General features: G+C 41.3%; 2 protein-coding genes across 5 annotated transcripts; both read left to right on the forward strand.

The window, feature by feature from the left end:
• The first annotated feature begins 1,693 nt into the window (after positions 1–1,693).
• LOC114774203 (chymotrypsin-like protease CTRL-1) lies at positions 1,694–7,939 on the forward strand. Of its 2 annotated transcripts, none has more exons than XM_028966127.1 (6): positions 1,694–1,831; positions 2,079–2,099; positions 3,793–3,955; positions 4,246–4,511; positions 4,613–4,761; positions 5,962–7,939. In XM_028966127.1, exons 1-6 carry the CDS (start codon positions 1,783–1,785, stop codon positions 6,268–6,270), a joined length of 957 nt encoding a protein of 318 aa, XP_028821960.1. In that variant the 5' UTR covers positions 1,694–1,782; the 3' UTR covers positions 6,271–7,939. The 2 variants fall into 2 exon arrangements, with proteins under 2 accessions (XP_028821960.1, XP_028821961.1); XM_028966128.1 differs by having other exon boundaries at positions 1,728–1,831; positions 2,082–2,099.
• A 1,995-nt stretch (positions 7,940–9,934) lies between these two features.
• On the forward strand, positions 9,935–22,215 carry LOC114782611 (uncharacterized). 3 transcript variants are annotated; one of them, XM_028968502.1, is made up of 11 exons: positions 9,935–10,169; positions 12,583–12,684; positions 12,767–12,851; positions 14,203–14,300; positions 15,358–15,685; positions 18,200–18,316; positions 18,400–18,491; positions 18,575–18,740; positions 18,999–19,062; positions 19,172–19,271; positions 21,922–22,215. In XM_028968502.1, the coding sequence occupies exons 4-11, from the start codon at positions 14,274–14,276 to the stop codon at positions 21,958–21,960; spliced, it is 933 nt and encodes a 310-aa protein (XP_028824335.1). In that variant the 5' UTR covers positions 9,935–10,169; positions 12,583–12,684; positions 12,767–12,851; positions 14,203–14,273; the 3' UTR covers positions 21,961–22,215. The 3 variants fall into 3 exon arrangements, with proteins under 3 accessions (XP_028824335.1, XP_028824320.1, XP_028824327.1); XM_028968487.1 differs by having other exon boundaries at positions 14,203–15,685; XM_028968494.1 differs by having other exon boundaries at positions 12,583–12,680; positions 14,203–15,685.
• The last annotated feature ends 2,245 nt before the right edge of the window (positions 22,216–24,460 follow it).

Consider the following 24,460-nt stretch of genomic DNA (forward strand, 5'->3'; position numbering starts at 1 on the left):
AAGTACAAATATAGTCTTGTGATTAGACCAGCCAACTGAGAACAAGTAAAGAGTTTATTACTTAGGAAACTGGTAGAGTGCAGCACGTGGCCTGAGAATTCCTGATTCTGGGAAGGGGCCAAAAATTACCAAGTGAACTATGACACAGAGAGGTATCTCTTAAAATGTACTTTAAACATATTTCGGATTAGTTTCAATGGTGAATATAATTCTTCATTTGTGTATGAAATGTATTATTTTGATGACTATGTATAAATGTCATGTTATGGAAAGTTTTGAAATTATTGGAGTAAGTGTATAGTGGATCATTGCTTTTCTGTTTTTGTCTGTTGTAAAGTGTTCGCCTGCATGTTTGTTTGTTTTCTCCTGTTACGTCCTGGAATTTTGGGTGTGTTTCTGTTCTGTATTTTGTGTTGTTTGCAATGGAGTAAATGGAGCCCACCTGTTCCTGCTGTGGGACAGACAGAATAAAAGGAGCCTCAGTCTTCTTTTTCGAGGCTGCGCTTGCCGTGCCATCCACCCCGCCCACCTCCCTACCATTTCCCTTTGACATCACTTCCGGTTTCCCCTGCGTTTCCCCTAGGAGGCAATGCAACTTGCTGTGTCGGCCTGCTTCAGTGTTTGTTCTCTGTTTTACTGTTTTGTTTGCCGTTATTCATTGTCATTCGTTTCGTATGTATTTCATCTTAATTTATATATTTAGTTGTTAATAAAATACTTGTTAAAATTCTCCATTTCGTCTTAGTAGGTTTACGTTTGTGTCCTTTCTTTTGTTATGGGCCGGAGCCCCTAGACCGGCTCGTAACACTCCTCTCACTGAGTGATTTTCGTCCTTTTTTGGGTCAATTTCCCAATAAATGAGGTCCACTCTTTTGACATCCACCTATTGGTTGTCGTCCCTGCACACCATTGCCAATTAGTTATTGTGGAAAATGGGGTCACACCCCCTTTTGATTTCCTTATGTGTCCTGTTTGTATGTTATCAGCTATTGTGCTGTTTATTAATCACTGCCCTTATCACCAATGTTGTGCTGCACTTCTTGCTCCTCCATCTGTATTGTGACACCTTTTAAATGAACTGAAACAAATAACATGGACTCAACTTCACAGTTTCATATTACTGTTAAAAAAAGATCAACAAGTTTAAATCATGTTGGATCAGCCGAATGAAATCATTGGTTTCTTTAAAAAATAAAGCTTATCTAACTTAATATGGTTTGAAATAAGTTAAAGAAATGTGAACAACCTAAATCAAATTAATCATGTGGAACCAATATCTATTATTCCCTTAAAGAAATCTTTTTTTTTCAGTGTGGTGTCCCGAAGCAGGGCATTAAATCATGTAGCTTTTGTGCATTGTTTTAAAATGCCACTCCTTGCACATACAACACACGTTGACAGATGTATCATAATGAGAGAATGTCATTCAGCCACAGCAGGTTTGTTTGAATTTTTGTATAATTAAATAATAAAAAAAAAACGTAGCTAAAATAAAAACATGGATTCTATTGTTTATTATGCTTCATGGTGTAAAGAGTATTTTCACAATATGTATAAACAAGATGGTGTCATTCTTTTAATGAAAACATTTGGAGTAATTTTCTTATCAGCTCACAAATCCAGTCAAACTACTGCTCTTTGGAACCAAAAGATCTGCTGAGACAATGGCTCAGCTGCAAGTCTGAATGCTGTAGGTATGCATGACAAGGCTGTGACAAACAGGAAAGTCAGGAGACTTTTGTAGTCAAGTGTCTCCCAAGTCCTGTGCTACTGCTTTGACCCATGGACAGATTTAGGCTTTTACCCATAGCTGTTTTAATATGGTTGCCAGGTATGTGAAATGTTGCCTATATTTTATATTCTGTATTTATTCTGTATTATTCTGTATTGCAGTTTTCTATCTGTGGAAGATCATGTAATGTGTGAAAATGCTTATCCCACTGGGATGATAATTTATCTCTCTCTCTGCATGGTAATTGTAGTTTACGAAAGTAGTTCTATATGAAGCAACTAAAAAGGGAACCCAATCTCATAAATTACTTTACTTTTGATTAATACATGTTATCTTTTTTATATAGCAGCTTACAAGGCACAGACAGGTAAGAATATTCTGTACATTTTGAGTTTTCTATGTGTAAATATGTAAACCTTGATATACAAGGTTTATAGCAAACCTTGCCATAGTTTATCATGTTTAGACCAAGGTCCATTTTTAATGTTCCGAAAAACAGGCTCTTCTAGACATCCAGCAAATTAGATTGGGTACATGTGTTCATGTACAACTCAAGAGAAATGAGACATCAAATTTTACAGGCCATGTCACCCTGTCCAAGCTATAAAATAAAATGGGCACTATTTTGCAACTGGCAGATTAAACAGATAAAACAAGAAACAACCAGTTTGGTAGTTACCTGGATCTGGATACAAAAACACTAACTATCCTTTTGGTTAGTGTGTAATTATTTCTGTCATCCAGCGCACAATCTTTAATTATATTTTTGGTCAACAAAGTTTAAAATGGTACGGCCCTGATGATTGACTACTTTACCACATGCTACTTCCTCATTCTGGATTAAAGCCCGTGCCCATCGACACGTCACATGAGTAAAGATCGTTTGTGTTTCTTTTCTTAATTTGTCGCTTTTTGATTCTGGAAAATCAGTTTTCAAAATAAATATGCAAGTTCAAGTTGAGCTTTATTGTTATTTCAGATACATACAAGTTAGACAGCACATAGTGAAACTAAACAATGATTCTCCAGAACCCGCAGCTACATAAAATAAAAAAAAGATACGGACTGAAAAAGTTCACGTGTGTGACAGAGACAAACCGGTCTACATAAAGGGCAAACATGGAAGACAGGCAGAGCGAGAATAACATTTAAGATAAACGAAACATGTAGACAACAAAGAAGAAAGCTCTCATGATCTTGTCTGGCAGGGGGAAACTCCGGGTCCGGAGTTCGGAATGGAGTTTCATGTTAGTCCTGTTTTATTATGTTTCCTGATTGTGTTCACCTGTGTAGGATTGTATAAAGCTGCCCTGTTCGTTTCTGTTCACGGTCGGGTCATTGTTTGGTGATGTATCCCTTGTCCTGTCCACCATGTATTAAATCCTTTTCGGGATGTTGTGCATATGCATCCTTCTTCCTCGTCATGTCCAGCCATCATGACAGAAGCGCTAAGCCAGTGAAATGACTGTAATGTGAAGTAGAAATAGTGCAAAGATTTTGCTGTGTGAAAAGAATATATTAATGTGTGTATGTGTGTGTATGTGTTAAGCAAGAAATTAAAGTACAAACCTTAAGCTCCTTGGTAGTGTAATGTTAGAAACTGCCATATTAAAAAGCAATGCCACAGTATCCGCACACATACCTCCATACTGCCTCTACTAGGAGCATCACAGGTTAATTTAAGTGTTAAGATATTTAAGTGTGTTCTTGCCTGAATTTCTCAAAAAGCCTTTCATGACTGCCACTGCTCGCAAGGTGATTGGTTAAATGCAGAGGGCAAATTTTGTTGTGTACACCGTTGCTGTGTATCACAATGACAAAAAACATTCTGATAAATGCTGTAAATGTAAATACAATCATACAAAGGTGACAACAATCAGGAAACATAATTACACAAGACCAACATGAAACTCCGGACCCTGAGTTGCCACTTCCGGACCAGATCATGACAGATAGTTATATTGAAGGCTTAGATTATTTAAATTATAAAAGACACAGTGAACGTACGAAATAATATTAATATTTATCATTTTATAATTTGGGTTCTCCTTCTACACTAGTGTGCGGGACAGCCCCTTTAAACAATCGGATTGTAGGAGGAACTGCTGCCACTGATGGTAACTGGCCCTGGCAGGCTAGTCTTCACTATAATGGAAGACACATCTGTGGTGGAACCCTCATCAGCAGTAACTGGTTGCTCACTGCATGTCACTGCATTGTCAGGTAAGTCCGTACATATTATCACATTACAATTTATGCAAATGAAAATGATTGTTTTTGTGATACACAACAAGATGTTGGGTGATTTTTTTAAACCAATAACAATTTTGTGAGCAGTGGGCAGCCATGAAAGGCACCCAAGGACAGTGCCTTGCTCAAGGAGACCTCATGGCTTGGGATTTGAACCCAAAACCTTCTGGTTACAAGTCAATTTCCTTACCCGCCAGACAACCCCTGTAGCAAGCTCATAATGCATTTTTATTTGCTTGAACATGTCCATCTTTTCCATGTAGCACAAACCCAATTCCTTGGACTGTGTATCTGGGCATACTGAGTCAAAGCGGCGTGAACCCAAACCAGCAATCCTTTAGTGTGAAGACAATCATTCCTCATCCACAGTACAACAACACTCTTTACAACAATGATGTTGCTCTTATACAAATGGCGTCTTCAGTGACATTTACCCCGTACGTCCAGCCCATCTGCCTGGCAACCAACTCCAGTGTCTTTTACAACGGCACCACCTGCTGGAGTACTGGATGGGGTAAAATCACTAGTGGTAAGTAGTCCATCATCACTTTTGGCTCTAGCATCATTTTATATTAAAAGTGCTAAACAGCAGTAAAGATGCACCATGGTTAGTGACTTAGTATTTTTTAGCTTTGCAGACCATCTCTGGCACTCTTGAAGAAGTTCAGATTCCAGTGGTGGGAAACAGCCAGTGCAGTTGTGAATACAAATCTGTCCCGAGTGTTAACATCACATCTCAAATGATCTGTGCTGGGACAGAAGGGAAAGGGGCATGTCAGGTAACTAACTGTTTGTATTGTTTGTTTAACCCAATGTCCCAGGCCTACACAAGAAAGAAAATATTATTACGGCTGGTCTGGGATGTCACATCATATAACATGCAGTATATTTTCAGAATATTTCATATGTGTACATTTAGTTTATGTTATATTTTACAAACCAGGATTTATGCACTGAAATGCACATGCAGATGACCATCAAAACTGACACAGACATTCAAATGAACAAAGTAATTACCCATAAGTATTGCGAAACAAATCTAAACAAATCATGACACGACAGTATCACTTTTCCTGTAGTGTAATGGGGTGCGTTACCTTTGCCCGGCACAGATTATAGCAGTTACTGTCTACTTGCTAAGCTTTCTTGACTTTCTTGACTTTAACCTCTCAAACAATTTGCCTAGCGGGTGGCCACTGCTCACCATGATGGGCTAAAAGCAGAGGACACATTTCGTTGTGTCACCATGTGCTGTTCAGTAGTGTTTCACAATGACACTCACTTTCAACAAAACCAGGAAATTAATGGTATTATGTAATAGATATTATGTAACAGGAACAAAAAGAACTGGTAGCTTCAGACAAACACAGCATTATATACTTTACTACTCCAGTTAGCTTTTATTGAAAATTACTGCAAAGAAATCGCATGAATTGATGAATTTCTGTTTTTGGCCATTAATAGTGGTAAAGTGGATTAGCTACTTTAGCAAACGTGCTACGTTGCTGATAAAGCTGTGTGTCCTGGGAAATGCCAGGACACACAGCATGTGAAACTGTTGAAACTGTGTTTCAAGTGTGTAAAAGCTGTCAAAAGCTATATTACTTTCAATTGCTTTCCATTGTAGCTCAACCGTGTTAGCATTTTTTAAACCTTAATGTCTGAAAGCCTAGTGAATAAATATATGGCTTTACACTTAATGTGTGTTTTGTTGTATACAATACATCCGATCTGTTTGTTATAATGTACAAATATCAAGCACAAGTAGAGCCAGAAATACCAATGTCATGATCCAACATCTAAAGCTTTCATCCACAGACCACAGAGTTGACTTTCTCATTGCTTTGAATGAAATTACTTTGCCACTAAGAACAATTAACTTTAATTAATATGTACGACAGTGCAGTCCATGTGATTTTGTGATATTTTCTTTTGGAAGGCACTAATTTCCCTGTCTCATCCTTTCGGTATGCATGTAGGGAGATTCTGGCGGACCCTTGCAGTGTAAACAGGGTACGCAATGGGTGCAGGCTGGTGTCACCAGTTATGGAGTTCCCTGTGCCAGGGCAAACTTCCCAGACGTCTACACTCGAGTCTCTGAATTTCAAACATGGATCACATCAAATACAGCGGATCCAAGTGTTCAGTTTATGTCCTTCAATTCCAGTGGCAGCAGCGGAGACGGCAACTTCACCTGCAGATCCAATTCTCCCATTAGGCCTTATCTTAATCCCCTCGCCTTTTTCCTTTTATCTTTATTCTTCCCTGTTACTTTTACAAATCTGTAAACTTACAGTGCACATTGTTTACAATTTGGGGTTCAAATGAAGCATACAAATACGGTCTATAGTTAATTTATGTTTTTAATTTTATTGTGGTTATTTATATTCGATTAGGAATTGTGAACACACGTAATTGTAGCTTTGATCGCCCAAGAGAAAAATAACAAATTATAATTATATTTTTAAACTATATTTTATTGTGATACAATAATGTGTTTGTCACAGCCGCTACTCCACCAGACCCACAGGGAGTAGACGAGGCAGGGTCGGCGTCTCGTATAAACATCCGGCAGCCATCTTGATCATCATTGTGGTTATACCCCTTGTAGCTGCTCGCCTTACTTCTGATTGATCATGTCCCATGCCACCTGCTTTGTTCCCTAACAATTCTCTGGATTGTTTGTTTCCATTTTGACACCAATGTTTCTGACCAATCGCCCATCCCTTGACTACGATTCAGCCCAGCCGATTCGGATTCATCTGCCCTTGTTGTTGCCAACGGACACCTGAAGTCTCCTTCCATTACAAGCAGCCCCTTGAACTGTCTTCCTCCATTGAGCGTTACTGAAAATGAACATAAACTGAACTGAAATACTGAAACATCCTGCATGCATCTCCTCTTCATCTTGGCATGTCTGCTAATGCACATCATGGCCCATCCTGTGACAGTGTTCCTCATTTACATTAATTGATTTTTTTCAGATGCCCTTATACACAGCGACAATCAGTAGTTAGCGGGACAGTCCCCCTGGAGACACTCAGGGTTAAGTGTCGTGCTCAGGGACACAATTGCGGTAAGTTGGGTTTGAACCTGTGACTTTGTGGTCTTCTGGTTCATAGTCGAGAACCTACTAGACTACCACCGCCTCTACATTTAGCCTATCACCATTTTCACTAGTCCTGGTGGAAATCATTGACTGCCATGGAAATTTTGAAATGTGAACCAGTGAATATAAGGCTTCATCTTCAAGATATTCACCTTCAAATTTTTTTCTCAACTGGAAAAGGACCTGAAATGAATGCAGTCTCTAGGTATGGTAGTGTAGGAAGCCAACAACTGGTGTGTCACTGTGGCGCTAGTGATTTAAAGACCAAGCTCAACAGTGAAACAAGAGCAGTTCATCCTATACGCTCTTGAAGACATAGCACAGAAACTTTCAGGAGCAACGTTTTTCAAGAGTGGCCTGTGATGAATATTTAATGATGATAATATCTCAACATGGCATCCATGATTAATATTAAATATCATATTGAAAAAAAACAATGGAAACTAAGTATTTCACTGATGTGTTTACACACCCTAGTCATTCTTTATCACCCTATTACATTTTTTAAAAATGTCTTAAAAGGCAGTAGACTTATTGACTGTACTCTAAAGGATATCAGAAACATTTGCAAAAAAAAAAAAAACATTGCATGTGTACATGTGAGCTGATACATTTGTTTGGGGTGTAATTGATACAGGATATTGATACAAAACATGCAGCATTTTGGTACCCTTGTTGACACCACTGTTTGGTTCAGTTGGTGGGCTCAGTGCAGACAGATTACATGTCCAGCTAAATGGAGGGTTCACTTGGCAGGTGCTAATACCAATCACAAAAAAGCATGTTTATGTTGCTCAGGGATTTGTGAAATCTGTGTATAATGTATTGATAGGTAGAAAACATTATGTTTAAAATGAAATTACTCACTGTATTATTCCACAACTATCAATCTTTTTTTCATTTATCTTTCCTTGAATCAAACATTGATTGATCATTAAACCTTTTTTTTTTTTTTTTTTAAATTGCACTATAAAGAATAATATACATATACTGTTCTATATATCACAATTTGCGTCACCATGTTTACCTGAGTTACTACATTTACCTACATTACAAGTAAAATTTTATGCTGTTACCTGGTTGCTGGATTAATCAGGGATTTACCCTGGCCCCGTCACGACTTGTACAATCCGTCAGTACTTACTGTTTCTCCTCTTTAATGGAAAATTCATAAACAATATCAAAATTTTGCTCCATTGAGCAAACATTTCACTTTTGATTTTAGGGGTGGTAAATCCTCCTGTAGGCAACTGTATGTTATGAGGCTGAAGTTACGCTAATCGGCCAGTAAATGTATATTTGTAGTGGAACGCATCCTGCCCTCACTGCTTCTTTCATAGTTTCTATTCAGTATAACTATATATATTCAATATAAATTTAAAAGCAAATACTTCAATGTTTAGTCCTGAATCTCATACACTGTGTCGACATACAGTACAGGCCAAAAGTTTGGACACACCTCCTCATTCAATGTGTTCTCTTTATTTTCATGACTATTTACGTTGGTAGATTCTCACTGAAGGCATCAAAACTATGAATGAACACATGTGGAGTTATGTACTTAACAAAAAAGTGGAGACCTGGCCTCCACAGTCACCGGACCTGAACTCAATCGAGATGGTTTGGGGTGAGCTGGACCGCAGAGTGAAGGCAAGTGCTAAACACCTCTGGGATCTCCTTCAAGACCATTTCAGGTGACAATCTCTTGAAACTCATCGAGAGAATGCCAAGAGTGTGCAAAGCAGTAATCGGAGCAAAGGGTGGCTATTTTGAAGAAACTAGAATATAAAACCTGTTTTCACTTATTTCACCTTTTTTTAAAAGTACATAACTCCACATGTGTTCATTCATAGTTTTGATGCCTTCAGTGAGAATCTACTGTAAAACTGTAGAGAATAGTAAAAACACTCTCTCTACACAAAAGCACTGTATTAAAACCACCACAACTTGATGTTACCTGGTTGAAAGAGGAATGACACAATAGAGGTTAAAAGAATGAACAGTTTCTAATTTATTAACACCAGTAAATTATTATTGCAGTTACATGTAAATATTGTGTGTAAAACAGGTACCAACATTACAGAGAAAACCAAAATGAAAGACAGGAGGAAAAGATAGAGAAAAGACAGAAAAGCCTGAACCAAGCTTCAGAGACATCACCTGATCCAGGAGAAAAATGGGCAGAGAGAATAAGACTCAGGAGCTGGAAGGCCCAGTTCCCAATGGAAAAGAAGATGAAAAAAGAGCCCGGCTACCACAAGTGAACATTCCTTTATGCATTTGACCCACAGGAAGTTGTCACAGACCAATCAGAATTTGTTGTTTCAGTCTTGTCCCGCCCCCGGTGTCCTGTCTGGGGTAGACAAAGGCAGGGCGGGGTATCGCAAAAACCCATGGCTGGCATTTCACACTTCTTGCCATTTGACAAAGATATGGAAAACAGAGGTGTTGAACCTCCTCACAAAACAAAGGTGTAGAAACGTCATGGCCCTGCGACGTCCCATCTTACATTACCAATGGTCATGAAAATAAAGAAAACCCATTGAAAGAGAAGGTGTGTCCAAACTTTTGGCCTGTACTGTACAATGAGAAATCTAGCTTATTTCTCTGAATAGAATAAAGTAATTAGTTTTGTGGTTGTCTGTCATGAAAAGTAAATATGTTTAATTTTCTTCCTCTGGATAGGCAAGACCACATTTTTGTCTTTCCCACTTTCTTTCTTTTTTTCTTGAGGGAACGTTTGTCTCTCTCCACTTACTCATTAATAAGTGAGCATTGCCATGGAGATCATCGGAATCCGACACCCTCTGTGCAGTCACCTGAGTCTCCGCCGCTCCCCAGAACAGGGACAGGGGAAGAGCAAGCACATTACAGAGCCAGTACAGAGCCCCTGCAAGGCCCTTGAGAGAGCCTTCTGAGATCATCAGCACTGAGCCACAGACTGAAGTTGGAGAGCGTCTGTGAGAAGACACACTTTCTTTTTTGAGCCACAGCACAACCTGAATCTAGGGCCTGGATTTGATCACTATCCTAAACTGCACCACTGGAAAAACAAGACGTGACCTTATACCTGCTCAGGTAAAACACCTCCATACTACACTTACACAATATGTACTTCTGTTTACCCTTTACTCTTCACATAAATTTGGGATGTGTGGGGCAAAAAATATGTGTTTCTGTGAATAGGAAGAGCCAGAAAAATAGCAAAGTGTGCGAGAAGGAAAAATAATAATAATAATAATTAATTATCCTTGCAGAAACAATAGGGCTCTTTACCTTTGGTGCTCGGTCCCTAACAAGATGCACTTGCGTGAAGAAAGAATTGAAATTATTAACAAGTAAGAGTTGATAATTACCCATGTTCAACCCATGCAAACATAGTTAAACAAACAAGCTAGTCCTTGGAGACAGAAAATGTGCAGCAAAGCCACACAGTCTCTCTTAGGTCATAAAAGTTGTAATGTATACAATAAGAATTTTGATGGTTGTATTTTGTGAGTTGCAGGTGTAAAATCCAACACAAACTACTACCACTGTGTTCGTGATTTTCATGTTGAACTCTTCATTCCTGCATGAAGACTGAACCTGTTATTAGTGAATAGAAGTTAAACAAAGCTAAATGGATCTGAATGAATGTGGTTATGAGCATGTGTTGCATGTAGAAGGCAAGGGTGTAATGTACTAATGAGCTTTGAAGGAGCTGTTCAGGAATTTCTCTGAACTTTTTAACTCACAGAAATTGAGATTAAAGCAGCCTGACATAATCCCTGCTGTCAGACAGAAGTTTTTTCTGTCTTTTATATGAACACACGTCAAAGTCACACTTATGAAATCCTTCTTACAACCATAAATGTTTTGCTGAAAAAAAACTGAGATGTTTCACTGGCTCTCTTCTGATCTCATGTTTTTCATGTTTTTTGGATCACTCAAACATGGCACTTTCTGAATTGTGATTCTGTTGAAACGATTGTTTTAAAAGACATTTAAAAAAACATTTGATCACACTATAAATGCTGCAAGTACATGGCATATTTACATTGTTGTTCATTGAGTGTTAAATTATGGCATATTGTTCAGTTTATAATACTGTCTGAAAAAATCACCCATTGAGTACAAAAAATGGTAATATATACATACTTTTTTGTACATATTACCATTTTTTGTACTCAATGAGTGATTTTTTCAGACAGTATTATAAACTGAACAAATTAGGTCCCTCTATAGAAGGAGTGTATTAGGCAATGCTGCACTTGAACCTCATTTGAAAGTATTTAATAGTCTGTTTAAAACGATGGGTTTTAAACATCTTAAGTACATTAAACCCATTGTTTGAATCATGGTGGAGGATGAGGGCACCCCTACTAATGCCTCCCCTGAGACTTACAGTGCCTTCTGTTTTCCCTGATCATGCTTGAGATGTTTCTGCAGCTTAGTGAAGTCCACCTGTGGAAAAAACAATAGGACATGATTTGGAAAGCCACACATCTGTATATATAAGGTCCAACAGTTGACAGTTCGTGTCAGCGCAAATCAAGAATGAAGTCAAAGGAATTGTCTATAGACCTCGGAGACAGGATTGTCTGAAGGCACAAATCTGTTGAAGGTTACAGAACAATTTCTGCTGCTTTGAAGGTCCCAATGAGCAGAGTGGCCTCCATCATTCGTAAGTGGAAGCTACTCTGGAGAAGGACATTTGATATGTTCATAAAGTAAATTTTGACTTTCGACTGGAACGATAGGGCAGGTTTTGAAGACACAAAAGAGAAAAATGATGATGATGTAGTACTGTAAACACACATACTGTTCCCCCACATTAAGATATTACAAAACACCACATATTTCCATAATAAGCAGGAAAAGGTCCAAGTAATAACCCTTCCTGCAGTGATAGCATGACCCAATGAAAAAATAATGCATTCATTAACAATGAATGCATGATTGCTGCAGAAGCTGCAGTCAGCGGAAAAAAGGCGTAGGAGGATGGCGCAGAGTTCGCATCCCACATCGTAGCCGGTGTGGAGGGCGGGCCTGGCATGGGCCTGGGTCAGCCTCCAGGGGGGCTGAGTGCCACAGTGTCCCCAGGACTGCAGGAGGGTCCAGCTGGGATGGGCCTGATGCAAAGGGGCTGAGCTGGGAGGAGTCCTGCGACACCGCCGTACCTCCAGCAGAGACACGAAGGAAGGAATGTAGCCAGGCAGGAATGTGATGTGGCAGGGCCTGCAAGTGCCCAGACGGCATCACCATGTGGTATTGGTCCCCAAGCGGTCCGGGAGCATCTAGTAGAGACGTGCGGTGTGTTCAGACGGCACCTCCTGTGTTCAAACAGCACCTCCCTGCTCAACATGACTATGACTGATCAAGCAGAAAGTATTTTTTTATAATGAATTTAGTAATCAACCAAAAGAACAAAACGTTGCTAGGAAAGTGTTTTTCCTTTTTTTCTGGCATGCGCTATGCTGCTGGGTTAACCCTAATTTCATTATTTATGCAGAAACAGCAGAGACGAGTTGGACTGTCTTGAGCTCTTCTGAAGAACCTTGACATCAATGAGATTTATGGACTTCACCTCGCACTACAGTCTTTGTCACTGTGGGTAAGCTATAACTATGATGAATGGATCTATTAACAGATTTCAATAGGCTTTAAAAGTGTAGTACTTCGAACTTCGTCCACAGATGCTGTACTGACAGAGACGTGTGCCGCACCATGGCTTTAAACCACTGGACAACCTCAAGTCAGTCTTCACCCAACATCACACAGGTAGGAACTTTTTAAAAATTCATAAACTTCATTCAGTTATAAGCCACCTGCCACTTTATTTGGTACAAAAACCTCAGAGCTCACTTTTAAAGGTGTAGGGTTACTGGCTGTAGCCCATCTGCTGCTCTACACAGTTTACCCTGCACCCTCCATCTTATCCATCAATGAACAAAATGGGTGGAAGTCTCTATGTAACACACACAGGGTGATCCTACAGGGTAGCTGTTTCTAATAATGTGGCCAGCGATTTATATACATTTTCTATAACACGGAATGGCATTTATAAATTGCACACTACACTGTGTGAAGTTCCCGTGTGACAGTAGTGAATGCAGTGTGTCACTGCAGTGTTTTCTGCTAAAACAAAGGACTCAGTGACATTGTCCTGCCTCCAAAATGAGATTAAGCCTGCACATAAAAATAACCCTTCTGTCTATCCTTCTCTGAGCTCATACCCTGAAAAAAGTAACTGGGCTTCTTTTGAAAGAGCGTGTTGATGAACCAGGCAAGGACAATTCTGTGAATGTTCCAGATAACCATACTTGATTTTCTGGCTGATTTTTTTTGGATGATCATGATAAGTATGTTCTCACAGCAAAGGACCATAAGAATAAAGAAATGTATTAAAAGTGTTATTTGTACAATTGGGGGGGAAAGGAGGTTGTTAACATCTGTAATTTTCTGAAATTATCTGAAGTTACATTTTATGTAACATTTTGTCTACATAAGATAGCAAATTTAGCTGAGTAAATAGACCTCATCAGTTCACAGATATTGTGATTATAGAACAATTAAGAGTAGATAGGTAAATGAAGTGAAAATATAACAAACTTGAGCTACCAGTTCACCAAGGACAATAGTTGATTCTTTAAATGCTAGGAGGTATTTGAAAAACTTCTCCCAGAAGACTGGCTTCTTTATAAAGTCTGACTAACTGCATGTAGTGGGACTCTGAACATACAATACACAGAAAAAAATGATCATTCGCTCATGTTACTGAGCATTTCTTGAAACGGCTTTTGATTATGACAAAAGCAGGCATGAAAGTAATGAGAGGCAACTGTTTGATGCCTGTTTTTATATACTTGACCCTCTCCTGCTACAAAAATAATAAATGTGTTTCTTGCATTGGAATCTCCCAAATTAACTCCATCTTAGTCTCCATAAACGTCACAGAGTATGTGTCCAAACTTTTGACTGGTAGTGTACAGAGACATTGTTTTAACTTGAGCTAATATCACATGTAATGTTAAAACAAAATAAGTGATGCAATCTCTCCCTAAGTTAGCAGTCTAATGTGATATTCAGTTTGAAATTTCTGGTTGTACTTTCTTTTCCTCTTTTCTTCAAGGCAGCCGAACGGCAATTCCTTCCCCGTCCCTCTCTGTGGGCGTCAGGAACTGGTGGTGAAAGGAGTGAAGGATGGCAGACCAGAGGTGGAGATGTGAGGAAAGGCAGTGGTGATGTTGTCCCTTCCCTAAGACGGTCTGAGAGTATTCCTGGACCCTTCCTTTCCTGTATCACTGTTACGTCAAGGCGGCTGCCTTCCCCTCCACGCTGCCCGGAATGTTGTGCCTCAAGTTGGGCTCGACTGGCAGCCCATTCCCCTTCTCCCAGTTGCCGAACACAGCAGCTACTCAAACATACTCCTCACAGCCTGGCCTCACTCACAATGTCAGAGGGACTCCCCAAAGCCCACAGCTTCACAACATCAACTCTACAACATAGGGACTGCACAGTGCCGAAACAGCAACACCACACAGAAGTGCTGCATCATCGAAGGAGCAGAGAGACAAACACAGCAACACTTCACAGCCACAGCACAGACTCACCTCAGGACAAATGTAGTGGAATGCAAATGCAGCACAGGGAAATCACTCACAAAGACTTCAGTGAGAGAAGAGCACCGACACAGCATAAAAAAATTATTCAAACAGATGGTTCTAAGTACCAATCACATTTAAGCAGAGAAACATTCGGTCAGAGAACAAAGAGTTTAAAACCTACAACACACACACAAAACAGAGAAATCAACAGTTATAAAAGCCCAGCACAGCCACAACACAGAGAAACCCCCCAAACAGAGAATTGTAAAGACAGAACACAGCCACAGTACAGAGGAATCACAAAAACAGACATTCATAATAACAAGCCACAACACAGACAAACCATTCAGACAGAGAGTTTTAAAAGCCCAGCACAGCCACAACATGGAGAAACCCCCCAAACAGAGAATTGTAAAGACAGAACACAGTCACAGCACAGAGGAATCACAAAAAATAACAAGCCACAGCACAGACAAACCATTAAAACAGAGAGTTTTAAATGTGCAGCACAGCCACAGAAGAGAGAGTTTAGCACAGTTTTGTCTTCACCCGAACATGCCACAGTGTACAACAACCACAAACCTGCACAGTTGTCCCCATCAATATGTGTAGAAATGGTTGCACACACACCGCCACACAGTCCAACAAGACACATTTTCTTTTCCTGCGCCCACCTGCAGCTGCCTGCGGCCACTGCCAGTTCCCTGTTCTACCTGCCCAAACCCCTCATTGTGTGTGTGGGCGCAGAGGCCACACACACCACCACGCTGTCCCTGCGCCTCCAAAGGCCGTGCTCATCCACGTCACCATGGAGATGGCACAGCGAGTGGGACCTTTCTGGTGCAGCAGAGCTGACAAGCAAAGATAAAAGGTTACAGAAGAGCAGTGACACCAGCAACATGGGGAAGAGTCAGGCAGCAGAGAAACGCCAGCAGGATTCGTTTAGAACACACTGTCAGTCCTGTTCAGAGCTGATGAGAACACGACAAAGATCAGGCGCAAAAACAGGCAAGAGTACTTTATGAACACACATTCAGATCATTGGCTTGCAAGAAATGTATAACAAATGCATATTATTTTGTAAGACAATTAAACAAAAGAACCATGTTTTCTAAGAGTGCAAATCTCCAGTATACACAGTCATAACACACACTGGTTCATAGTCAGATTCCTGAGTTAATTAGATCTGTTGACTGTAGGGCTGCAACAACGAATCAATTGAATCGATAAAAATCGATTACTAAAAGAGTTCGCGTCGAATTTCCTAACCGATTCGTTATGTCGCACGACGCTGAGACGTTTTTTTTATAAAAAAAAAAAAAAAAAAAACTGTGAGCGCGGAGCGGAGTGAACACACTCGGTCTCTCTCGCGCACAGATGCTAGCAGAGTTTGCCACCTCATAGACAGCGCGGAGCAAAAAGAAAAAAAAAAAGCGGAGGTAGAGGACAGATACATGGCAGAGGCAGAGAAATCAGTGAGAAAATATGCAAAAGCGACACGGCACGGCACGGGAGCACCACGGCAATGATCCAGCACCTGAAACGCAAACATGTTGGAGTGTTTGATGATGAGGAAGAAGGAGGTTCAGCAGCAGGGTAAGTCGCTACAGAATCCTACTTTTGTTCCGTTTTGAAGTGAGGAACGTAATGTCCCTGGTGCGGGAGTTTAACTCGCCGCGGAGGAGAACTAGACGGGGACTTACAGCGCCACCTACAGGTGTGGAGGGGGATGAAACAGCGTTCGGACTGTTCTCTGCATCTCCGCGTGGACGACTCGCCTATTGTGTCCCTGAGCAAGACACTTAAGCCTAAGTTGCTCCAGGGGGACTGTCCCTGTAACTACTGATTGTAAGTCGCTCTGGATAAGGGCGTCTGATAAATGCTGTAAATGTAAATGTTTACCCGTCATCCAGCTTGACAAGCATGACAAGTTAGCGTTAGCGCGTTAATAACAGTAGTAAAGCAGGGGTGCTATAGTTACTTTGCATTAAAAGACTAAAGACATGTTTTTATTCACTAGCCTTTTTTGGACCATTCTTTTTTCTATCTGTTGTCATGTATAGCTACATTGCAAAAAAAGCTTTTCTTACCCAGTAATTTTGTCTCGTTTCCAGTCCAAATATCTAAAAAATCTTCAATCAAGATTACTAGACAAGAAAAATGGCATGAGAAAATTAAGTGATGCTTAAAACTTCTGTTTCAGATTATATCTCATTAAGATTAGTTTTCTTACCCCATTGGCAGATAATTTTGCTTGTTTTAAACAATCACTTAATTTTGAGATATTTTATCAGAAAACAAGACATCATTTATTATGCTATTTCATGTGTCTAGTAAATGTATCTTGATTTAAGATTTTTTTGAGATTTGGACTGAAATCAGGACAAAACTACTAAGTTAGAAAAGCATTTTTTGCAGTGTGTGTGTCAGTTTGTGAGTGTGTGCATCTGCAGTGTAGTGTAGAGAACAAGTTCTGACATTCAAACAAATCCTGTTAAATTTTCTGATTTGTATTGTTCTTTATTTTTTTATAAATTATTTATCGTTCTGGCAGCTGAGGTGCCACTTTATTTAAAAAAAAAAAAAAAAAAAAAAAAAGGCTATATTTGGCAGGTGTAAAGCATACATGTGTATGTGTGTTAGTCCTTTTTTATTTTAATTATAACAGCTCAAGGAGTGTCACGTTCCCCTCTAGCTCAGGTGAAAAATGGAGGACGCAGGTTGAAGAAATAACAATGTGTATTTTATTTGAACTCAAAAAACAAAATGAAAGAACTGAAATGTCCTTGCGTGAAGTGCCACACCTCTCCTCTAGAAGCCGGGTTGTGGGATCTTCCACGAGTTCCTTGGCAAGAGCCAAAGATCGCCCTTGTCTTGCCCCAGCTTCGAACCGGCGTGGCTGAGCTGTATTGAGCCTAGAGGGGAGAGTTGAGTTCCAGTCCTTCTGTGGGGTTCACTGTCAATTGCCATTAAGGACAGCATGCAGTGCAGCAACAAACTCTGTTTGTGTGAGGGAGACCGAACGCAGGACTAAAGGGACCGGCTGGTTATAAAGAGGAGTGGACAGACCCATTACCGCTAAACTAACCAATCACCGATCAGAAGCCATTACCCCGCTAAAAACCCGTGAATACCACCACTTACCTGTGATGAAGAACAGGTGGGAATAATCAGGGTGCTAGTGAGCCCCAGAAGAACACACACTAATACATGGGAGAGGTAGACCGCTGGGGGCGTGGCAGAGGTGGCACGAATGTTACAAGGAGCAACATGTTTGTGCACTTTCTAAAGATTTTGGTTCTGTTTTTGAATAAAGGGTTGGAAATGAATGCTTTTCTTTTTTTTTTTTTTAAATCCGATTCTACGATTAATAAAAAAATCGACAGATTAATCGATTATTAAAATAATCGTTAGTTGCAGCCCTAGTTGACTGGTTTGAATGGTGGGTGGTGATTATGTGTGTGTGTGTAAAAGACATTTTCCTAACATTCAAACTCTCTTTCTCAACCCCTTGTACTGTAGCCATCAGAAGTGTGTATTCCTATGTGTTCAGTAACCCAACCACCTCCACCCAGCTCAGATCAGCTGAACAGCAGGGAGGACATGAGCTCCATTCAACTACAGAGTTACACAGAACAGGTGTGAAGCTGAACTTTCTAATCCATCTCCTGCAAATGGGCCAACATCTTAAAACACAATTTCTTCTATATGCCAAATTGCAGAGTTGGACTCTGGGTTGAGAAAGCAAACAGTCTTGATACTGAGCACAAATGGTCAAACTCCACTAAGTAGTACTAAAGATATAAGCCTCCAGGTTTGTATTTTCTACTTATTTTCTGATTATGTGTTGCATTGTAATTTATATACTGCAATTAATATATATTTGTGTCTGTGCAGGATGCTCTGGAGCTTTTCCGGCCTGAATTCATAATGCGCTCACAAAGCCGACTGAGGCGGCTGCAGGAGAGGGTCAGGGAGCGGCAGGCCTTTCAAATGGATCTCCTCAAATTAGGGGATGTAATGACACAGAGGCGAAACTGCACCAGACCCCATCCCTTAAGTGGTAATAAATACAGAAGTTGAGTTTTCAAACTATGTATAGATATCAGCATATGGAAAACTGCTAAATGAGAGAAGTCACATGGAGAGACACCACAAGCCGCTGAATCACATGGTGGTACTTAAACATGGCACTGTGACCTGCCAGCAGTGTCACTATACCTGTGATGGCTTCTCTTATTAGTTTCCATTGTCAATGGAATATGGAAACACAGGTATAATATATTTCTCAATGTATGTAATGTGTGCATGTGATTTACAGACAACCTTTATAAACCCAGAGAGAGGACTATCTCTGGAAAAGAAATGCAGATGAGGTCCAAAAGGTAGGACCACACACATATACCATGGAAACACATACACACACATACACATACACACACCACCTGTCCCTTGTCTGATGTCCTGCCCTTTTGTCTCTCTTTTATTTTGCAGGATCTACAACCAGTTGCCAGAGGTCACCAGAAAGAAGGAGGAGGAGAAGAAGAGAGTGATTTCAGAGACTAACAGACTCAGAGCTGAAATTTTCAAAAAGGTGAAACTGAGAGAAATGTACAGAGAACCTAAAGCAATACGTCAAAGCTTCCAAAAATGCTTCCTCATAAATCAATCACTTAACCAATTTTTAATGCCGCCTGAATTTGGACATCAGAAAATGATATATTATCTTATTTTAAAATGACTTATTTTGCTTTTGACACCTGTACCCACAGAGATGGCTGCCATTTTAGCTCCAGCCAGCAGAGGGCAATACTGGGTTAAAGATTTTATCTGTGAGCTACACCACAGATTTTGCTTTATATTTAATTTAAGCATGTAATGGTCTCATTGTGTACTGGTGTGCCTCATATTGGAGCCAATACCAGGAGGCAAACTTTCTCAATGTGGCATTAATTTCAATATTCTGTGTGTATAAAAAGCTGGTATTGTCAGTAAGTCATTCCAAGTTCATCATTCAAACAGCCATGAACACACAACGTCACTTAACACTAGAAGTCCCAGAGAGCAGCCATTTGGCTTTTCTATCTATAAAACCCACAAGATAGTCAATTGACTGGAAGACTTTTAACTAATATCCTTAACGGAAGAGCAGCGTCACCTGGTCATGGCGTGCCTTCGGGACGGTGGCAGGCAGTCAGAAGTTGCTCATGAACTTGGTGTATCTCAAAGTGTCATCAGCAGACTTGTATTAAGACACAGAACTACTGGCAGAGTTCATGACAGACCCAGGAGTGGAGCCCCATGAGTGACAGACCATAATAATGGCCAGTACCTAAGGACCTATGCAAATAGGTAACGTGACTCCTATAAATTTGCAAGATGGCCACTGCCAGCAGCTCAGTCATTGATTGACATCCGTCAACTAGACTTGGCTCCTACTCAACCTGAAACCACCTCTCCTGTTCATCTCCTCCCCTCTCATCCTGCCCCGTCCCAAATTCAACATCCGTCAACTAGACTTGGCTCCTACTCAACCTGAAACCACCTCTCCTGTTCATCTCCTCCCCTCTCATCCTGCCCCGTCCCAAATTCAACCTAAAACGTGAACAACAACATCTGTGTGGTGTTGCGGCTCACGCTGGCTCTCGTTCGCATAGTAAACAGGAGGAAACTTACCTGCCTCCTTGCGTCCCACTGCACAAGGGTTTCTCGTTTCTTCCCACACGTGCTCACGTTCTGGTCCCTCGCCGGGACCATGAAACCCCATTTACGCCCCTGCAGGCCCATTTACGAGATGCGAGGGGTACTAGGGTTTCCAGACAAACCATTTGCAAATGACTCCACCACTTTGGCTTGAATGCCAGACGACCATTGCAGGTGACTCCGCTGACACCAAGACACCGCCGTGAACGTTTGCTGTGGGCACAAGACCATGTGACCTGGACACTGCAGCAGTGGTCTACTGTCTGGTGTCAGGACACCTTTCACAGAAAGGTGCGACATTCTTTGTGGACCAATTTACGTATGTGCATAGTTTTTCAGTTCTGGCAATCGTCACAGGTCCGTTGCTGGAGAAGGTGAGGTGAGCAATACGCTGAGGTCAACATGGTCCCCAGGGTTTGCTTTGGTGGAGGAGGTGCAACAGTCTGGGCAGACATCACCAGTCAGCGCAAAACAGATTTGGTTATTTTACATGGCTCAGTCACTGCACGTTCTTACCTCAGAGACATCATAGAACCCATCATCACCCCCCAATTCCGCCAGCACACCCCCAACTTTCTGTTCATGGATGATAATGCTCCACTACATCGTGTCACAGCTCGACTTCAGGGAGTTGGAGTGCCTCATATGGTATGCCCATCAATGTCCCCTGACCCGAACCCAATGGAGCACATCTGGGACCAGTTGAAGCAGAGACTGAATGATCGTACCCCACCCCGACGTGACCTGGCAGAACCGCGCGTAGCACTTGTGGAAGAGTGGAAGGCATTGCCTCAGAACAACATCATGAAGCTAGTGAGGAGCATGAGACGTCGCTGTCAAGCTGTCATTGTGGCACATGGTGGAAACACCCGCTACTATAAAAATTTATAGAACCTTTCTTAGTTGTACTGACATTTTTTGTTCCTTTAAAATACAGATGAAAACGTACTCTTCAAATCGAACCACATGACACACAGGATCTCCTTATTACATGTTTCAGTTCAATGTTCAGTTCACTCTGAGTGTGAGGTGGCCTTTCAGTGGAAAAAAAATAGTTCAAACCATGTCCTTTCGAAATTCTTGGGCAAAGCATGCCACTGCAATCCTTTGTCCACAAGCAGGCAAGTCTCCTCACACTGATGAGAGCTGAGTTGATAAAATTACCACCTTTATCCCTTGTTGCTTGGGAAACTTTCCCAAGTGGAGGGAAAATCCCGGCCAGCTTTTCTGATTAAGGTCGATACTGTTTCAGCAACTGTTTTGATGGGAAAAGTATCAATACCCACTCTGAAATCTCAGCTGCAGACTCTTCAGTCTGCTGTCGTTAGCCTCTCCAACACTCCTGCACATGCCAGAGGAGGTGGGGTGGGGGGTTAATGGCACACAAAGGGAAGGGTACATAAATGTGTTAACATGTTTAGATGAGACAATTTCATGAATTGTAATGTTGTATCTTATATTATATTTAACATAATTTTAGAATACTTTTGACCTGGAGTTACAAAGATGTTTGTGTTTTTTTTCTTTTTTGATCTGTGCAGAAACTTCTGGATCAAATCCTGCAAAGGAACAGTGACTGAGAGCACAGATATGCCACTTACACGCTACTGCGGCTGAATGTTGACCGACCACCATACTGGACTAGGCCAGTGATGCGCATAATAGACACAAGAATTATGGCATGGCTCACCTCTGTGTAAGTACAGAGAGATGCCAGGTAAAACCACCATATTTAGAGACCAGCCTCACACCCAGGACTGCAGGGCTGTAACAGCCGGGTAGGGATCTAGGGCTCCAAAGGGGGCAGATGATGTGCTTAGACTACAACCATTTATCTGGAGTACACTGTGCATTATGTACTTTAACTGGAAATAAAGATTAAGGTTGATCGCACAAAACATCAGGGTACATTTCTTCATTACGCACGTTCCTTAACTGCTTATTTTTAACAACATTGGCCGAAGGGCATGGACTCAGACCCACCACAAGGTGCTTGTAAACACACGTAAACACTCGCACGCCCACTCATATGAACATGGTGAAAAATGTGCTCTTTTTTTTGTTTTCAATAAACAATAAATTACTAAACTGACGGAGAGGCGGGACATACTGGGACACGTTTATTCACAATAAAGGGAAACAAAACCAGGCATGAGGGCCAAAAACTGCGAAACTACATAAACGGACCTGTGACGATTGCCAGAACTGAAAAACTATGCACATACGTAAATTGGTCCACAAAGAATGTCGCAGCTGCTGTCCATATGCGACAGACGGACACAAGACACAGATAAAAAAGAGGGTCGTCTGGTTCCCTCTCTGGGCTCTCCAGGACCTCCTCAGGATGCACAGCCAGAATCACGGGAGGTGTGACCCTCTCACTGCCCGCCAGTGCTTAGTCTTCCTGCACAAGATCTTGGCTGGTGCTGGGTGTGGTGGTGGGGCAGGATTTAATACCTGGCTCGGACGCCCTCAGTCTCTCCATCTTGTCTGTCTCTTTGGCAGCAGGGAGGGTTGCCAAAGCTGCCTCGTCCGCATCTCAGAGGGAGTGAAGAGTAGCAAAGTACACACCACATATGTTAGGAAGTGCTGGCATGTACCTGCTGCTCCGGAGAACGGTCCAGGCACCATGGGTACTTCCCACAGGGGGCTGGGCACGTTGCTGGAGATGGTGGTGTGCATGTGGTGTGGAGGGTGATCAACATCCTCTACAAAAGGCGTGGGCGCTGGTGCTACGCTGTCGTTCTGCTGGGGAACGTCCGGGCAGGGGGAAGGCGTGTCCGTGACTGGAGCTGAAGAGGCGGATTCGCCGGGAGGCAATCTCGGCAACGCGATTGCTGGCTGGCGACTGGAGCCATCCCGGCCCCGACCGGCCACCAACTCACGTCATACTCGCTCTCGTTGTTCTCCGTCTTTCCACCGAACATCCCGTGGGTCGTCCACCCTGCTTACCCCCTTGAGCCAGGGCGCGATTATCTCCCATGGGCAGTACTCCGGCCCACTGGAGGAGAGGGGCCAACACGTTATGTGGTAAAAGTGTGTTGCTGCTCACCTACTGTTTTCTTTCTTACTATCAGCCCTGAAAAACACTGAAAAATGCCAGATCCGATGCCCATGATGCGTCCTCCATCCACGATGCCGCCCTGGGCAATGACCCATGTCACTCATATCAAAACCGCCAGAAATGACTCACAAATAACAAACTGAAAATATTGCAAATATTGCTAAAAGTTAACAGAAATTTGGAAGGAAAATTCATGTATCAAATAATAATATATTAACAACTGCCTGGCTTATGGCAACGTGAAGGGGAGACCACACGTGTACAAACAATACAAAAGAAGATTTATTAAAGATAACAAAAGTAGATAAAAGAAAAACAGCCCAAACAGAACGGTCAGTGTAAATGAGTACTAGAGTGCCACCTGAGCTGCCAGAACAATAAATAATTTCTAAAAAAAAAAAAAAACAATACAAATCAGAAATATAATCTCAAACAGAGGTTTTAAGCATCACTTAATATTCTCATGGCATTTTTCTTGTCTAGTAATCTTGATTTAAGATTTTTTTGATATTTGGACTGGAAACGTGACAAAATTACTAGGTAAGAAAAGCTTTTGCAGTGTAGCTAAGCATGACAACAGATTGAATGGCCCAAAAAAGGCTAGTGAATAACATGTCTTTAGTCTTTTAATACAAAGTGCAAAGAAACTATACCACCCCTGCTTTACTACTGTTATTAACGTGCTAACGCTAACTTGTCATGCTTGTCAAGCTGGATAACGAGTAAACACCAGCACCAGGGACATTACGTTCCTCGTTTCACAGCGGAACTAAAGTAGGATTCTATAGTGACTTACCCTGCTGCTGAACTCCCTTTGAGCGAACTCCGCTCGTTTTTTTTTTTTTTTTTTTTTTGCTCCGCGCTGTCTATGAGGCGCCAAACTCTGCTAGCATCTGTGCGCGAGAGACCAAGTGTGTTCACTCCGCTCCGCGCTCAACTAAAGTAATTTTTTTTTTAATAATGAAATATCTCTGCGTCACACGACACAACGAATCGATTAGGAAATTCGTTGCCAA

The sequence above is a fragment of the Denticeps clupeoides genome, chromosome 2 (genome assembly GCF_900700375.1).
Source record: "Denticeps clupeoides chromosome 2, fDenClu1.1, whole genome shotgun sequence".
NCBI classification, from domain to species: Eukaryota; Metazoa; Chordata; class Actinopteri; order Clupeiformes; family Denticipitidae; genus Denticeps; species Denticeps clupeoides.

Bases quoted from the DNA above. Each gene is read 5' to 3' on its own strand.
- LOC114774203 (XM_028966127.1), top strand. From the start codon at position 1,783: ATGGACAGATTTAGGCTTTTACCCATAGCTGTTTTAATATGGTTGCCA. The intron at 1,832-2,078 runs GTATGTGAAATG...TTTTTTATATAG, and splicing joins TGTTTTAATATGGTTGCCAG to CAGCTTACAAGGCACAGACA. The intron at 3,956-4,245 runs GTAAGTCCGTAC...TTTTCCATGTAG, and splicing joins GCATGTCACTGCATTGTCAG to CACAAACCCAATTCCTTGGA.
- LOC114782611 (XM_028968487.1), top strand. From the start codon at position 12,638: ATGAGATTTATGGACTTCACCTCGCACTACAGTCTTTGTCACTGTGG. The intron at 19,063-19,171 runs GTAGGACCACAC...TTTATTTTGCAG, and splicing joins ATGCAGATGAGGTCCAAAAG to GATCTACAACCAGTTGCCAG. The intron at 19,272-21,921 runs GTGAAACTGAGA...TGATCTGTGCAG, and splicing joins GAGCTGAAATTTTCAAAAAG to AAACTTCTGGATCAAATCCT.